General features: G+C 46.1%; 1 protein-coding gene across 1 annotated transcript in view; it reads left to right on the plus strand.

The window, feature by feature from the left end:
• Nucleotides 1-3,643: 3,643 nt before the first annotated feature.
• Nucleotides 3,644-18,527, plus strand: part of GPC6 (glypican 6) — a 797,396-nt gene continuing 782,512 nt past the window's right edge. The window contains exon 1 of the mRNA XM_075435000.1: nucleotides 3,644-3,974. Within this exon, the coding sequence (XP_075291115.1) occupies nucleotides 3,644-3,974 (331 nt within the window). The remainder of the gene's footprint in view (nucleotides 3,975-18,527) is intronic.

The following is an 18,527-nucleotide window of genomic DNA, read 5'->3' on the forward strand; positions in this document are numbered from 1 at the left end:
AAGCAGTCATCTGTGTTACTACACGGAATGTGTTTGGTGGAGGGGGCTCTCCAAGAGGGCAAATGATTGATTTTCAGTATGACTGCCAAGCAAGCAAAAATATTAAGAATATATTTCTTTTAAGTGCTATTATTTCTTACCACAGAAATGCAAAAGAAGCAAAAACATTCCCCAGTGACTGAAATGTTCCATTTAACAAAAATAAATTTTTTCTTTTTGGTGCTTATGCCAATGAATCGAATATATTGCTTCCCAAAATTAATGTAGGAAAAGCCAGCCTTTTACCCAACAACTTAGAAGTCTGAGCACTTACTGACACACAGCAACTCAGAATCGAGTCCATCTTTGGAAGACACTAATCACCGTCTCGAGGAGGAAGATGGAGGACTTTGTTCACCATCTTATGTACATTAAATTGATTCTAATTCAGCAACCAGTGGTCGCTTGTGCCTCCTTCTGAAAGAACAAGTTGACGAGGTATTTTCACTAGCTGTGAGTTTTTACGAGGTAGAACACCTGAAAAAGGACAGCCTAATAGCGTGGGTCCTGAGACAGGAGAGCTTTTAGCTCATGCCTGTGATGTGCCTGGCAGAAGGTGTTATATTTCTAAGGGACTGCTAAAGCCACTGGCTTAGAGCGCATTCCGACCTGGGCTTTCTTTGGAGCTCTTCCACTTTGTACAAAATTAATTACATAGGTACTGAGAGCATGCAATGATTCTCCCATGTGATGAGTAGGAGATTTGCTGAAGCGATAGAAATATCTGTGTTTAAACATGAGCTCTTGGGGGAGTAAAGGTGTTCCTTCAGCACAAAGGACTACGACGCCCATTATGTCTGAGGCAGGATTCAAGGCTGGAAATGAGCCTGATTTTCCCATAGCAGGTTTCCCATGTTCTATAAAGGTTATATCATGCTGTCATCACCTTATGTAAAAGTGCTATCATATTACCAACGGCATGAATTCAGCTGGTATTTGCAAAAAGTGCAGGGGTGAATAAGCCCCATTTTTCCTAGCAAATTTACAATTTTCTTAAAAAACAATTATGTAGATGCCCTCCCGAGTTAATCACAGAATCTCTTTTGCTATTTCATGATGATTTCCGCACTTCAGTTTGCTGATTTTCTCATTTGCATCTTTGAATTTGTGTCAAACAACTTTCCTGTGGGTTGAAGAAATGTTGAAAAAGATTGGATTGTGGGGGAGTCTGTCATGCTTGGCAGGTGGTAAGCTACTTCCCTGCTTTGACCACAGCGTAGAGGAAAGTTCGAGCAACCCGGGAGAAATGAGGTACGTGTAACATTTGCAACACCCTCCTGATCCTATCTTGGGGTGAACCAGATGTATCTTACATACAGCGAGACCTTACATGTGCATCTGTTAGAACTTTTCCACGCAGTAAATACATGGACCTTGCCTAACTTTTCATTAATACGGTGTCACTAACATGTACTAACGGCTTATTATTTGTAGCGGACTGGTAACACACAGAGTTTTCTACTTGTGGGTTGCTGAAGCAGTGAATTCCATCCTGTTCTCCGGGAGATGAGGCTGGATGATGGCACTTGACACTGTCACAACATTTACCCATGAACCCCCCCGTCCCCCAAAACTGGTGCTAGCAAGGATTATGGTATAATTAAAATTTATAAGCTAGCAAGTTCGCAGAGCTTTAAAGGGCTTGTGGACTGGGAGGAAATGTCTCTCTTTTGCCAACCTCGCTCAGAACCTTTGCCTTTCAACCTGATCTCGCTGGAGTCTGGCACCTGTCCCTGAGAGACATCTCACCTTAGGGGGAGGTTGTAGGGATGGTTGCTAACCCCATCTCTCTGACCGGATTGCAGAACTTCACTAAAATCCTCTGCTCACCCACCCCTTCCTGGCCCTACTTGGCCCTGCACACGCAGGAATTTTGCTAGGAAGCAGGAGGGCAAGGGCTGCAAACACAGTTGCTGCTCCTCAGCTGCACACGAAAGCAGTGTCAGAGCATCATCACTCGGTTGGTGGGGAAAAGGGGAGGGAAGAAGAAGGAACGACAGTGTGGGAGAGGGAAAATGGTACGGGAGGCTAGGGGAACGCGCAACGTCCGGTGTGACCAGGCTGCGTACGCCGGCCCAGACCCAAGGCTAACACTGCCGTTACTGCGACGCTGCAGCAGGATTGGCACCTGATAATTTCTAATTTGAGTCTATCCTGAATATGGATAGTGGCATGATATTGCTCTGATAACTGAGTCCCCAGGTTGATGGTCTTCTACCTCTTCCGTTGGCCTTCTTCACTTCATCCTGGGCCTGACACCTCTGTATACTTTTGACAAAATATCACACTTCTCTACAGCAGTCATAAAAAGCACTGCAATAAATCCTTCCAAACCGTAACTTTGGATTTTAGTATCAAATGCTAAAGAACAGAGCATTTTTCTTTCTCCCTAAGCAGAGACTGAATTCACCTTAGCGGCATTTTCCTCGCTTCCCCCAATCACTTCTTCGCAGACGCTCATTTGCAGGAGAGAATTTATGGTTTTGTCCCCCGCTCTCCTCTCCTCGGGTGGCAAAAACCACCCGGGTCAAGGACTGCCTTTCTTGCTTCCTCCTCATTCTTCTCTGCCTGGCATACGGAAACATCCTTCCCGCTCCCTCCTTCAGATAACGGGCTCCATCTCGTTCCAGCTCCTCAGCTCGGGTATTTACGTGGGCAACAAATAATAAATAATGAAAAAAAAAAAAAAAAAGTCTTTACGGGCCCGGCTCCAAACCCGGCATCGCGGCGCGCAATACCGCCGCCGAGTACCTGCTTCGACCTCTTTCCAGCGGGCAGTTCGCGGTTTTGGGGCGAGAGGCGGCTGGGTCCGCGGCGAGGAGGAAGTTTTTGGAGGCCGTGGGTGCTTTTCCCTTCCTTCCTTCCTCGCTTCCTTTCTTCCTTCCGCCAGCAGACAGCGATCCACGCCAGGATTTGCCTTCCGCTCCTGTTATTTCGGCGATGCAATGTGTAGCACGTTTCTCTGGGTGGGGGGGGGGTGGGGGGTGCGCGTGTGTGCGCGCGCGCCCGTGTGTGCGCGCGCGCGCGGCTCTCCCTGGCCGTGTCTGTGTGTGTGTGTGTGTGTGTGTGTGTGTGTGTGTCTGTGTGTGTCTGTGTGTGTGTGTGTGTGTCTGCCTCCAGGATCCCTCCCTGCCCGGCTCGGGAGGCTGCTCCGGCGCTGCGCTGCGCGGAGGTTCCCCCGGATCCCGTCAGTACAGGCGCACACGCATCCAGGGCACCGCACACAAACACACACGGCGCACCCGCACGCGCCGGCACACACACACACACACACGCACACACGCACGCACAGAGTCAGGCAGGGAGCCGCTGGCCGGTCCGTCCCCACCGCCGGCTGCGCTTCCCACCGCAGCGGACCGCGCACCCGCCGGCCCGGGACTCCGCTCGCACCGACGCGCCCGCGCTTTCCATCCGCACAACCTACAGACAGATTTTTTACACCCCCCCCTCTTTTTTTCTTCTCCCCCCCCCCATTTTTTTTTCCTTTTTTGGCGGGGGTCGAGAGCACTTTGCATTCGGAGAAGGCGCCGGGGGGGGTGCTGGGCGGGGGGGACACACAGACGGGCGGACGAGGCTGCCGCTCTCCTGCCCCCGCCGCGCGCGCATGTGTGTGTGCGCGCTCCAGTCTCCCCCCCGCCTCGCAAAAGTTTGCCTCGGCGCCCGGGGGGCTCCCGGCCCCCCTCCACCCCCGCAACCGGGGGGCGGCGGCGGCGGCGCGGGGCTTGCGCGCCGCGCGGGACTTGCGCGCCGCGCCATGCCGCCGGCGCAGGGGTGTGCGCGGCGCTGCGCGCTGGCGGGGCTGCTGCTGGTGCCGCTGCTGCTGCTGCCGCCGCCGGCGGGGGCCGAGGGCAAGGCGCGGAGCTGCGGCGAGGTGCGGCAGGCGTACAGCGGCAAGGGCTTCAGCCTGGCCAGCGTGCCCTACCAGGAGATCGCAGGTGAGGGGCCGGGGGGAGCCGGGCGGGGGGCCGCGGAGTTTGGGGGGGGGAGGCGGGTTGGGGGGAGCGCCGGTGCCCGGCGAACGGCCGCGGTGTCTGCGCGGCTTGGAGCGGGGCTGCCGGTCCGGGTGGCACCCGGGGGCTTCCCGGAGGGGTGTGTGTGTGTGTGTAAAGAAATGGCTGAACAAACATAAAAAAAAATAAGGAGGGGGATTAAAGAAAAAAAAGGGGTGGGGGGAGAAACAAGGGGGGCGCGGGCGAGCCTCGGCTCGGCGGCAGAAACTTCTTGAGAGTTGCAGCCGGGCTGCGGGAGGCAGCAAGCGGCTCCGTATCGGCTTCTGCCGCCCTGTGCGGGGGGAGAACTCTGCCCTCTGGCAGAGGATGAGGAGGGTGGGGAAGGCAGTGCTAACCCCCCCCACCATCCCCGCCGCCTGCCCCGGACCCCTTCGCTGCCCCGGACACCCCCCTGCGAGGGGTCAGCCCGGCCGCACCCGCGCTGCGGGCCGCGTCGGGGGATCGGCTGCGGGGTAGAGGGACCCTCCTCACAGCCCGCAGCCTGTTCCTCGGCTCTCCCTGCTGCCGAGGCGTGCCGACAACAGGTTATGTCTCCATCTGCCTACCGAGGTGTCGGGGTTGGTTTTCTGTTGTTTTATTTCCTTGCTTTTCCCTACCCACCTTATCCATATTGCGTCTTTGGGACCAAATGAAAATGTGTTCGGGACAGATAATCCTCTAGCCATCGGAGAGCACGACAAGAAGAGAAATGATGTGGGAAGGCGTGAGCTTGGGCTGCTTAAATTGGACTGCTCGAGCCCTCAGGAAAGATTTCTGCTTTGCCACTGGCACTTTGCTGTGAGGTTCTACTGTCTGTAGAGTGAATTAGATGCCCCTCGGTTTGCTTGCTTCCTTTTCAAAGTTGGAAGCGGTAGATTTATCTTCCTTGAGGTGAAATAAAGCCACAGTTATTCACTGTGCAGTATTTAGCACTTTACGATGAGGAATGATGAATGTGGAAAATCTCAGGACAGCGAGGACGTAGTTCACGAAAATACAGGGAAGGTTGTTCCGCGTTGCGAGTGCAGAACAGACCAGATCCCTGCGTAGCTGCGCTGGTTCCTTCGGACACGCTGGTCTGACCCACTGCCGTGCTTTAGGACGAGGCGGGAGAGTAAACGGCCTGCACGTGTAACTGTTCCGCAGGCACCGTCATCCCTCAGGCTCACCGATTCTCTGGTCTTTCTGTGCCTCCTTTCTTTAAAATTTCTCTTTAGGTTGCTCATCAGTTATATCAAATCATGAAATGTCTCCTCCGAGCCACAGACCCTTCCAGTGTGCAGTCATGCTTTTCCTTTGCGCACTGTTACTCCATCTGCTGTGAGACAGGGTGGTAGGAAATGCCCTGTCCCACTTGAAAAAGATAATTTCCAGTGAATTTCAGACTTCTAGTAACTTTGGGTAAACACTTGTTGCTTTCAGCTCACAGAGAAATTTTATTGTCTTTCTTTTTTTTTTTTGATGTACAGTTCAAAGCTGCCATGCATTTTTAAAGGAATCCCAGTATTTGCAAGTTTCTGCTAACATGTATCAGTACAGAAAGACTCATGATAGCTAAGTATTTAGTAGTAGTTACATCCAAAGTTACTTCTCATTTTCATGCTGAGCTTTATGAGTAGTATCTACTTTTATGGTTAAAAAGCACATGACTTACGCAGAGATGAGTTATTTTTTTCTGAGCTACCTATTACAAGTTGTTTTCTTTGCGGTTTCTCTGCCTTGTTACTAGTTGGTGTATCGACTTTTGAGCAGTTCTGTGTGTAGCTGTTCAAGCTACTCTGTTGTTGGAAGGCTGGGATTGCTTTAAGGTGTGTTTTGGAGTATGCTCTGCTCGTATGGTGCTGAGAGGTTGTGTAATAACTGCTTATGCAGCATGTGCTCTTCTTAATGTGAAAATTACGGATTTGCAACTCAGTGCAATGCTGGAAGTTTAATTAAAGCAATCAACATACAGGTTTCAGAATATTAGTTTCTTTCTTTCTTGTCTTTTTCCACCACACTGACTTGGTTAAGGCAGCACTTTGTTGCTGTTGTGGAAGAAGAGTAGTCTGTCAAATGCCTCATGTTTTAAAGAGTTCAAAGAACTTTAGTTACAGTCGAACGCTGAACAAACATTGTGTTTTCAAAAAATTTTGCATCAATGGCTTGAGAATGTGACGGAGAATAGTAATACGCAGTATGGTTTATGTGTTTTGATTAAACAGCAGTCGTTATGTTTTCGTTTGTCGTTTGTTTAAAAGCTGCTTTCTAGCTAGGACCGTTGAAACTTGGTAAACTGCAGAGTGTGCATGTACTGATGCTGAGAGCTGAAGAATTTGTTTAAATTAGAGAGGCCATGGACACAGTGGTAACCCTCTATTGAACGGAGCTGCAAAGCCAGACTTGTTAGATGACTTTTGTAAAATTATTTGCACTGGCACTCACTTTCAAATGGAGAAGGTAGAAGTTACGGATTTAAAAAGCTGTCTGTTTTTGCACTGTAAGGGAAGGTTTTCTGACAGTATTTTGTTGCATGTGGAATGTGTGGAAGTTGGTAATAATGTGCTTACTATTGTCTGCTACGCTTTTACAACACCGCTAAATTGTTCAATGTAAAAGTATAGTGCTTATTTGTAATCAACCTACTGCATCTGACGTCTTATCTGATCACCAAATTCCAGTGCTGTGACCTCCACTGGGGTACAGCATATAAAGCTGGTTTCCAGCATCGGTTGTCAAAGTCAGTCCTTGGTAAAGGAACTTTCCCTGCGAATGGGGGGAGGAAGGAAATTTGAAGTGTACAAAATATGCTGCTGTGGTGTGTTGCTGTGCTGCTGGTGTGCTGCTGCGCATCATTCACAGGCAGGGGTGGGCAGCCGTAGCTTGCGGTGTACGCTGGGCTGTCCTGGTAAAACCTGCCCCCTCGCAAAGCTGCTGTGGAGTTTCCTGCTGGTGAAGAAGAGCTGAACTGTCAGGCTCATGCTGCCGTGACCCAGCATTCAGGAGCACCAAGTGGAGCTCCTAAGGACTTTGCAGGAAATGTTTTGCTGTAGGAAAATCTGTCACTTGAAAGTCAGTACAGAAGAGAAAAGTCACAGCACATACATGCTGGCATTATTTCTTTAACTCCAACCACGATTTCAGTAACTTACAGTGTCTTAGTGGAAGCCATGAAAATGAAACATTGAACTGAAAGGCGGAGTGTGTCCTTGCCTCAGAGTTTTCTGAATGAAAGTGAATGCCTGACTGTTTACAAGCGATGGATGTGTCTGATTTGTGCCTTTCCACTTTCAGTTCATCTAGAGATTCTGACAGGTGAAGGGTGTGGGGTTTTTGTGGGTTGTGGTTTTGTTTGGGTTTGGCTTTTGGGGTTTTTTTTTTTTGCTTGGTTGTGGATTTTTTACTAGATGCTGAGTAATATTGTATTTAGGGAAAGACGAGAAGTGTTCTGGTAAAGTGTCCAACTGTAGAGATGTTGAGTTCTAAATGCTGCACAAGAAGTTAGTGAGCTTTGTTTTCCTGCGCAGATGATGAACGAGGTGAGATTCTGGCAACACAGAGACATCGCAGTGAAAGTAACTGAAATGAAAGCAGAAGCAAACCCTTCATTTTGAAGGTCAGGAGTCACTTGAAATTGTGCTTTGATGAATGGGCTTCATACTGGCATAATACAGAGGCGTTGACTGAAGAAAGCTAGTAAACATAACACAGTTGCTTGTAGCTCTAAAGTGGTAATAATAATAATAATAAAAATAAACTCAGTAGTCACTCATGCAATCGAGCTATTAGTCTGTGTCAGATGTTCCCTGGATACTCTTTCTGAATGTTTTGCTTTCCTTTAAGTAGCTCGAAAATATAATGATAGATTGACAGGAGAACAGCGGAAAATCCTCCTGACCCAGTCTGTATCAAAGCGCTTGTTACTTAATGCCTTCTTTTATTGTTTCTCTAACGCTGTCACTGAGAGTTTTGTGAATAAAGTGCCTATAGACCAGGAGGCAAGTGAGGATTCACAAGCACCTCGTGTGGTTGTCTCAGGAGCGTAAAATAGGAATAACCTTACTGGAATCAATAAAATAATCGATGCAAATTTATGAAATCTGAATTGGACCGTTAGAGATTAATTCACTCCTGATCTCAGTGGATACAGTGAAGATGAACGCAGAATTTCATGTAAACTTTGCACTTTCCATGTTTTAGCGCTGTTGTAGTGGTGTCCCCCGCGCTGTGTGCGACTGCTGCTTGTCTCTGTTTGCAGTTTCGGTAACTGCAGCACCAAGGGACCCTCTGGTCATCCTCCCTCACGGCCTCCCTTATTTTCCCATTGCAGGTGCATGGTGCGCGCTGACAAACGGGTGCGTGCATTTAGGTAGGAGAAGCACAGCCTTTCTAAAACTGGCTTTGCCATCACTTTTGTACATATTTATTGGTTTGTATGCGATTGATGCCATTAAAGGGAGTACAACTTCTGTATGTACATCTAAACCTAAAGGTGCTGTTTGTAAGATCAGGGCCTTTGAGGAGAAGCGTGTTTTTAGTGCTTATAAGTAATTCATTTCTGACTGAGAATTTTAAATCTCAGCATCTGGAGTTTCCCGGTGTGACTTTATGGTAGAGTATCTTGGGAAGAGGGACTTTAAAATAGAGAAGGTGATGCTTTAATAATTAGCGTAATGATGAATTTCAGCGTATTGTACTCTAATCATCTTTTTTCTTGCTGTCATCAGTCTGATTTATAATCAAAAAGCTTACCTAAAGCTATAATATTTTCTACACTTCTAAGTGCTGATGTGTTAAACTGTTCTAATGCTGTATTAGTACTTATTTCATCATATGCTATTGTGAAATACTCCTGAGATTAGGTGGTGTTCACACACCAGAGAGGTCGAGCACTATGTTAAAAGCTCAGGCCATTCTTTTTATATTACTGCAATAAAGAATATATTCATTTCATTTATATTACCACTTGGCTCTCATAAAAGGTCAGTTTCAGCTGAATGTACAATTACTTGCAAATGGCAAATCTTATAACAAGTGATCAACAATAAAAGCTTTTCTGGGTAATTTGTCTTTAAAATTACCACCTGCCATTTCTTTTGAATGACTTGAGCATCTTGCAGTATCACTCAGAGATCTCTGTCTTATTCCCCACGATACGTCTAAGAAAACTGTGCGTACTAATCTTCTTTTCTGCTTAGTAAAGTAAAAATGCATAATTACATTTAAGTTTCTAGTTGAAATAACAGGCTTGGTGCTTAAAACTCCATTACGGTATCAAAGTATCAGCACTCCCATAACTACCAAAATGAAATTACGTTTTCAGTGAACTGTGACTCTGTGCTCCCCTTCGTACCTGGTTAATGGGTGCTATCTCCCCGGGAAGAGAACCTTCATTCCATGCTTTTGACTGTTCATACTACCAGGCGTAATGATTTCAGCAGCTGAAATATGTGTAAAAGAATTAACGCTTCTCCACAAATTCCTAAGAAGAGAGTCTGAAGGTTGGTGTTCCAAGGCAGAATAGTTATTATGCTAAACAGAGAGAACACATTACAGGATGCAAAAGGAATTTAAAATGTGTTGCAGATGGCAGGAAAACATATGCCTGGCAAAATTCTTAGCACTTTATTCCTCTGTATGTAAAAACAGTCTGATACCTACTGAAGCTAGGGGTCTGCTTTCTCTGCTACTTACTGCTCCAGAACTCCTGCGCGCATCCAAAAAATAAACTTCCCTAGTTAGAAATGTCTTAACTCGTTGTCGGAGGCTGTCACAGAGACCACCGGGGAGACCGGTGACCTTCCAACACGGGGCAACAACAGCGCTTCGTTCCGCCGAGCGACTGCGGAACGCGGACGAGACCCCGCGTTTGCGGGTGTGGGGGGGAGGTGAGCGGCGGCTCCCCCAGGAGCCTCCGCCGGGCCGGGCCCGGGGCTCTGGGGACGCCGGTTCCAGCCCCGCCGCTGCCGCCCCGAGGAGCGAGCCTCCGCCGGGCCGGGCCCGGGGCGCCGGGTACCGCCGTTCCAGCCCCGCCGCTGCCTCCCCGAGGAGGAGCCTCCGCCCGACCGGCCCCGGGGCTGTCGGAGGGTTCGCCTCCCGCCGGCCCGCTGCAGAAACCCGGGTGCCCGGGAGGAGGCTCTGCAGCGCAGCGCCGGCCCCGGGACGGAGCCCCGCCGGCCCGGCCTGGACGCCTTCGGGAGGGCGGGAGCCGCCTTCCGCCCCTCGAACAGAAGCGGCGGGGGCCGGTGCTCCCAATTCAACCAGCGAACTGCTCTCTGGCTCGCCCCGCCTGCCAGGTCTGTCACCTTGCGCTTCCAACGGCCTTTTCACCGCGTCTCCAGCCGAGCAGCAGGGTAAAGGGTACCCAGCATCCCGAGCTGGGGTTTGTCTCTTTTTCCCCCCTCCTGATGGGTGGACCGTTCGGTCGATAAGGAATTGGTTGGATGGTCACAGCCAAAGGGTAGTGGTCGACGGGTCAATGTCCGGATGGAGACCAGTGACGAGTGGAGTCCCTCAGGGGTCCGTACTGGGACCGGTGCTGTTCAATATATTTATCAATGACATGGACAGCGACATCGAGTGTACCCTCAGCAAGTTTGCAGATGACACCAAGCTGAGTGGTACGGTCGAGACACCAGAAGGACGGGATGCTATCCAGAGGGACCTGGACAAGCTGGAGAGGTGGGCCTGTGTGAACCTCATGAGGTTCAACAAGGCCGAGTGCAAGGTCCTACACCTGGGTCAGGGTAATCCCCGCTATCAATACAGGCTGGGGGATGAAAGGATCGAGAGCAGCCCTGCCGAGAGGGACTTGGGGGTACTGATAGACGAAAGGCTGGACATGAGCCGGCAATGTGCGCTGGCAGCCCAGAGGGCCAACCGTGTCCTGGGTTGCATCAAGAGAAGCGTGGCCAGCAGGTCGAGAGAGGTGATTCTGCCCCTCTACTCTGCTCTGGTGAGACCTCACCTGGAGTCCTGTGTTCAGCTCTGGAGCCCTCCGCACAAGAAGGACATGGAGCGGGTCCAAAGGAGGGCTACAAAAATGATCCGAGGGCTGGAGCACCTCTCCTATGAGGACAGGCTGAGAGTTGGGCTTGTTCAGCCTGGAGAAGAGAAGGCTGCAGAGAGACCTGATTGCAGCCTTTCAGTACTTAAAGGGAGCCTATAGGAAAGATGGGGACAATCTGTTTAGTAGAGACAACAGTGATAGGACGAGGGGTAATGGTTTTAAACTAAAACAGGGTAGGTTTAGGCTGGATATAAGGAAGAAATTCTTTACAATGAGGGTGGTGAAACACTGAAACGGGTTGCTCAGAGAGGTAGTGGAGGCCCCATCCCTGGAAACATTCAAGACCAGGTTGGACAGGGCTCTGAGCAACCTGATCTAGTTAGCGGTGTCCCTGCTCGCTGCAGGGGAGTTGGACTAGATGACCTCTAGGGGTCCCTTCCAACCCAAAACTTTCTATGATTCTATGCTTCTATGCTCGGCTAGCGATGGAGCCTCGGACCTGCCCTCGCTGACCTGTTGGGTTTAAAATAGCAGGGCAAACCTCCCGAAATAAGTGGACATCTCGACCGCTTTTAGCAGGTGCCTTGTCGGGCTGTTACATTAAATCAGGTACGCTTACGGAGTAGCACAGCTGTACCTGCGCATGTGTGTCCTTCTGTGCGCGTGCACGGGTGGAAGCGCGGCTTTTACCTGGAGGGGCCTCAAAGTCACATCCCAGAACCGGAAGAGCTAGAGAGCCTGCACGTTACCAGGACAGGTATTTGCAAACCAGGCTGAAACTTTGTTTCATGGGCCCCATCTGAAAAACACGTGTGCAAACATGCATGAATGCAAACACACGCACAATAGAAACCTACACGGGGCTCAGTTCAGATACGTCAGAAAGATCAAAGGTCAGCAAAAGTCAGCTGCACTAATCCTGCTGTTTGAGGAGTCTAATTAGTGCAAGCCTGATGCTTGTCTAAGCAGTAGGTAAGATAACCTGCCCTCTAAGTCAAAAGCTAGACCTTTCTGTTGCCAGAAACAGATTCCTTGTCAGTCTCCGTAGCTGTAGCTCTAGCCACGTATTTCTCTGATATTTTTGGCCATGTCTCTCTGACCTACGTATGGAGTTTCTAACATACTACAGACTATGGGGACACCAGTCTGGCTTTTGTCTGAGTCTGCCTTGGACGGAAGTCAGCGCACGGGATGAAGCTGTGGCACATCTGGGTATGAGGCGGTAGTATGGTATAGACTGAGGATGTGCATGGATATTGCCATGGTTGTGAGAACTATGGAGGTATGTAGAAGCACTCCAGATCTGGCAAAACGTAGTCTGTGAATGCCTCACTACAGTTCTCATGTCATTTGTCTGCGGTTGGCTTTTGAGTTACGGTATCCCTTGTGACCTTGGAGTTTGCCTTTGAGAGCCTGTGAGCTGTAATTAATACAGGAAGCTAAAATGGCTTTCTTAAACAGAATTATTTTTTAAGAAGTGAAGCATAGCATTAAGGAAAGGACCAGTATGCACAGTTATCGTACAGAAAGTCCGATGGTGCTGACTGATGATCACAGCTGGGGAGGCTGCCGTCGGGTCCTGTGTTCGTCTCCTGTAGGTTCTTTTCAGTTCAGGATTCAGTTTCCTGTCTTCAGGAAATATTTCTCTTTGAGCTGCTCTTGTCTAAATTTCATTTTTCTGGTGATATCAATCAAATAGTAGCGGTAACATTTTTGGACAAAGTGTTGGTATTTATGGTTGCAGCATAAATAACGTATTTGGAATGGAATAACCATTTCTGTTGCCCGGAAGATGCCACGTTGATCTGTGTTTTGCGTTTGGATAGCCTTTTGTCACTGTAGTAATCTGTGGCTTTGAAGTCCAAATACACAGCTCCAGAAAGAGGTAACGGTTCTTGCAAAAACCCAACTTGGAGAACCAGGGAGAGAATACAGGGCAGGATGAATTGTTGGAGAAGGGACTGTTACTGGATGATGAATAAGGCACGAATAGGAGTACATCTTTATCTCATTGCTGGAGTCACTTTGCACTCATTGTGTTAGGTATCAAGATCTTTCACTCAGTTAAGTAGTAGAAGGGAAAAAGACTGGAAAAGTGCTTTTTTGCTCTCGTGCAAGGTTTTGGATGAACAGGGTGCAAAGAAGGAGGGACCGACCAGAGATGCTCCGGTTTGTTTTTTTTTTAATGCCCCACTTGGTCTTGATCCGTACAGTCTGCAGATTTCTCCTTTTTCTTACCATCTAAATGGTTAAACATCTCATCTCAAACAGATCGTGGCGATATGACCGATCATGCTCCAAAATGGCAGAACCTCTAATCAAGATGTATTGGCATTTCTGTTGCTGAACGGTTCCATTGGAGCTTGTTGCTCTGCTAAGTGGGCAGTTCTCAATAATTCAAGCTCGGTACCTGATATGTAAGTGTCTCATTGCGGAGAGAACAATGCAGCTTTTGCACGATTCTGTCTCTCATCATAACTTTATGTAACTGTGCTCCATAACCTGAGAGATCAGGCTGAGTTTCTGGCTTACACCTCCTTTTAACCTAAAAAAATGTTGTAAAAGGCTTGGGTCCAGACTACTGAAGTATGTTTTCAATCACACCTCACCCACTTCATGGGAGTTGGCTGTCAGCAAAGTTGCGTGTTCCCTGTTCCTTCCTCTGACTGCTGCCCTTGCATCAGGTCTAGCCATCCCACACACTGGCCTGGACCAGCAAGCTGAGCTGGTAGCTAACCGGCCAGAAAAGATCTTGAAGTTACTCAAGAGGGTGTGTGGGAGCGTGCACCTGAAGTCGTGATGAGAAAGTGGGGCTCACCATTTGATGGTGGCTTTCAAGTAGATGTCTTACAATTATCATGAAACTGCGAGAGGAAGACTGTCCGTCTTGTCCCACACGGCAGCAAAATGCAATGTGCCGGTAGTATAGTACTCTTATGGCATGTTTGAGAAGAAACTACCCACAGCTGAGCATTCTTAGCTACTATCCCCAATTTGCACTTGACTTTCTAACTACATCACCGAAATTTGAAAAGCCATACCAACAAAGTCATCTGTTCTCCAGAGCCATAGGAGCCTGGGATGAGGGATCATACTGAGAGTGCTTCAGTACCTGAGGGGAACTCACTGCCTGTTGTCGTGTCGACGTGTGAGGGTTAATGTGGTCAGTTTAGGGGGGTCTCTGCTGATTTTATCGCACATTGAAATTTGGGGTTTATGAGGCAAATGCATTATTAGACCGCAGGTTTATATACTGCTATTTATTGTTGTTTTCATGTTTTAAATTGTTTCTACACCTGAGGGTACCCATTCCCAGTTATATGCGGCTTTGAAATATAAAATAAAATTGCACTCATAGTAGTGCTGAAGTATAAATTTTTAAAAGCAGTGACAGGACACTTCTTTGCATGTCAGAAGTATCAAGTCATCAGTCAGCAGACTTCAGAAGCTGTGGCACAATTTTTAAATGTTGTTCAATTTCCGACTACCTTCATTTTTACATGTGTGCTAGTCTGTAAGAAGCTTGAACAATGCAGTGACAAGTCAAAGGCAAGGCATGGTGAGCACCCAGTGGCTAAACCTGGTGCATTTTCCATCTTTTCTCTTAAACTGACATAATGTTTCACAGAGAAAGGAGCTGTAATTACAAACAGTGACTGCATCTTATTTAGTTACACAAAACTGATTTACAGTATGAACACATATTGTAAAAATTTATTTATCTGATATGAACTTTTGGCTTTACAGCTTTAACATGTAAGATAATGGTGCGTATGAGCAATTTAGATTCCTTGGATGAGAGTAGCTATATATCATTTTGTGTGTCAGTATTATCTGTGTTATAAAGAAACATGGAAAATACCTCTTGAACAGTTTCAGGCTCAGAGTGTATTCTCTTTAACCAAGTTAGAGTCATTGCAATTTACAGTATTCTTATCTGGTCTAAAGTTTACATTACATGCATGCATTTAAAGCAGTTTAAAAAATATAAAAGAAGATGCCAAAGCTGGCCCACAGTAAAAACTTCCTTAATAAAATCTTGTTTTTTTATTTTGTGAAGTAGTCTATCCTCTGCTAGGAGTCCAGCTGCAAAAAAAACCAAGAGAAGACAGATCATGCTAATCAAAATTGCAAAATAGGTTTTGTTGCCTCAACAGAGATTTTGGTGTTTCTAAGCAGAGAATCAAAATCTAATTTAAAAATGAAGGTATTTAAAAGAATGGCTCAGCACAGGTTTATTTATCGAATTGATGAAAAGCCAGGAGCAATATTCCTTGACTGCTGCTGTTCCAAGATGGTCCATCATGCTGACTATGGGCTGGCAATGAGCACTGTTACTTGAATACCCAGAACATAACTAAAATGCATTGATTAAATACAAACACCTGTCTTTGCAGTGTAGCATGGCTGGTGAAGCGACAGTACTCCTAGCAACAGCTTCCTGAAATTGAATGCTGAAACAGGGATTAGCTTGTTCTTAAAGCTGATCTTTAGAAGTCCCATACCATTCTTTGAAGGAGAACTCCAAAGCCTCTTTCTTCTTTAATTACTAGGACAGCATACTAAAAACTGAGTATAAATTGACTGTAATCAGATTGGCTGTGGGGCACGTGCACACTTCTGTTACAGGTTTTTTGAGTTAAAGACCCAGAAACCTAATTTCTGCCTATCTCCATTGGATGCAGCTGAGGGCAGAATTAGATTGAGAATCAATTGCAGGTTTTTTCCAAAAGTAGGTAAAGCAGTAAATGAGCAAAATTCAAAATTGCAATTTAATGGTGTGAAGCACTGAAGAAATATGCTGAAGGGACAGTCCTGTCTGCAAAGAGCTTCCATTTTATATTTACGCCAGTATTTCTTCATGAGACTTACACAGTCGTAATGTCATAGTTATGTACATACTGTTTAACCCTTTTTCTATTACGTAAACAACAAATGCAGTACAAATAAATATGCTGCTTAATTTTTTAATTGTCCTTTTAAGGGAGACCAGTGTCGTGTCCCGCTGAGATTTCTACAATAATTGATGGATACTTTGTGGAAGCATCTTTGTACCTGCTAATTAGTAATTTAGAGTCTGAGTTTGCTTTTTAAAGCAGCTCCAGCTGGACACTGTACATCATTGTCTAGGGCATAATCTATGCTCAGTACAGAAACTGGGGAAACCACAGACTCTTTGCACTTTGTATACCAAAATCTGGTTGTTGGCAAATACTTGAACGTAGATCATTGCTCAAGTGAAGCTTTTCTGTATCTGATGAATTGATTAAAATTGCTCTTCTTTCTCTCACAATTTGCCCAGGAGACTAATAATGCCTTCTCTTCAGCTGAGAAGAACACACGGAAGTGTTATGTCCACAGTATGTGGACATATGTACATACATTCATATACCCATGTACCCAAACAGCCTCTTACATTCAAAGAATCTGCTGAAATTGTATCATCTACCAGACAGCTTTTTTCCAAGGTGTATTATAACACCGTAGACAACTTTTGGATTGTAAGTGAGGTCCCATTTTGCTTTTAATACTTGCATAGTTATCCTTTCTTTGTTAATTTTTTTATTCTTTGAGTTTTCTAGAGTAATTTCCATTTTTCTGGTGGCAGGATGGTCATTGCCATTACCTTCATGCCTAATGGACCTCTCAAGCTAAATCTGCTTTGGACAGAAGAGGAAACTCTACAGAATTTCCCTGTCCTTTTTATCTGGGACACCAGCAAAAATCAAACTTAAGATGAAGGAAATTATGTAGTTAAGAGCAGATTCATCCAGATTTTAGTCTGTAATGCTGAACAAAGCCGATGCAGGTCCATAAACTCCAGTTGGGCTAAAGAATCATACGTGTAACTTTGGTATTGATTTATATACTTTTAGGTTATTTTTTATGGTCCTTTCAGCATCATTATTACAGTTATTGTACAGCACAGACCATAAACCTTTCTAGAAAGACTAATGGAGTTGGCAAATTAGGATCATCATCATCATTTTAATGGCTGATACATAAGTGCTAATCTTTTTGTTCCATTCTGTGGCTTGCCTGATGTTGGGAGCTGATCAGACTGTTGCATGCAATGACTGTTCAGATGAGTCATGCGGAAAGGACTGAGGTAGCAGAATAAAACTTCTCAAAGCGGTACTTGGAGTTCCTATATCTTTGTATTAATTCAATATAGAGATACAGAGATACAATCTTAATTAGTTTAAATCGACAAAAATTAGTTGAGTTACTCACAATTTTCAACAATAAGCATCTTGGGAAGATGATAGTAACAGCTAGCAGCCACGTTTTCTGGTTAATAGATATTTGTATTTTTGACACTTTCATATGAAAGGCAGATTTGTAAATATTTGCTAATATTTATTCCACAAATATTTGTCTTGTTTTTATTTCACCCTGCTGTGATCTGCAAGTGCTAACCATTTGGACCCCTTTGGAGCAAAGGTACTTACTAATTTGTGTCAGATATAGCAGGAACTCAATACTCAAACAAATTTTTCTTGCAAAAACGTCTTGGTCTATTTTTACAAGGTAACTCCATGCATGCCTTTCAGCAGTGAGAAATTAATTTGCAAAGGCACAAAGGCAAGCTAAAGAATATATTCTGAGTAATTTCTCAGTTGCTTATGGAGGACTCCTCCTCTTCTTTTTCTTTCTAAATCATTCTTTTCTATTCTGCCCAGAATATTTCATGTTTATGCTACACAGACAGATACACACCTCCATATTCAAGAGAAGAAAAAATAGCAGGTTTTCAACATTTTTCAACATTACTGGCACTTGCTGGCACACTTATTGCTTCCACAAAGAGTAAGGCTATTGATGTATTTGCTGATACAGCCTCTTATTTTTAGGCAGCGTCCTGCCTTACAGGATAAAGTTTTCATATAGGTGCTTAAGGATAAAATGCACAAGGAGAGTTAGTCAAAATAACTGAGTAATCAGCCAGTTAATCTAACCTAGGAAGAAAGTCCTGCGAGTGACGCTGATGAGTGAGAGTTCTGAGTCCTCACTTATTACCTTTTGGGAGAACATCTTCAAGGCCCTTTCTGGAGGGATGCATGCAACGTTTCCTTTAGAAGCGATTCCACTGTGCATAAATAATAGCGTGTTCATTAAGCCAGAGGGGGTCTCCGTTCCAGTCCAGCAAATGCATAAATATTTTTTGTGTCAGGTAGCTACTGGAAAACGGACTGAAACCAGCATCCTGGATCTGGAACTCCTCTGTGAGGTGAGGGGTGCCGCACTCAGCGGGATAGTTTCTTCTCTCTCTTTCTGCCCAAGAAATAATTATTGCATGCAAAGCAAGAGTGTTTTAATAGAAAAGATTGAGAGCAGGTTGTCAAAATTAGTTTTCTTTGCCAAAAAAGAACCCTGTCTTTAGTAAATCTGTTTAAACATAACCAAGCTTTGAAGTAGGCTGACATTGCTATTTGATTTTGAAGATTTTCTTAATAAAATACTTAACTTGAAAATTGGTCAGCACAGGGTTTTTTCCCCCTTATTTTTTC

The sequence above is a fragment of the Opisthocomus hoazin genome, chromosome 1, assembly GCF_030867145.1.
Source record: "Opisthocomus hoazin isolate bOpiHoa1 chromosome 1, bOpiHoa1.hap1, whole genome shotgun sequence".
In the NCBI taxonomy this organism is placed as follows: domain Eukaryota; kingdom Metazoa; phylum Chordata; class Aves; order Opisthocomiformes; family Opisthocomidae; genus Opisthocomus; species Opisthocomus hoazin.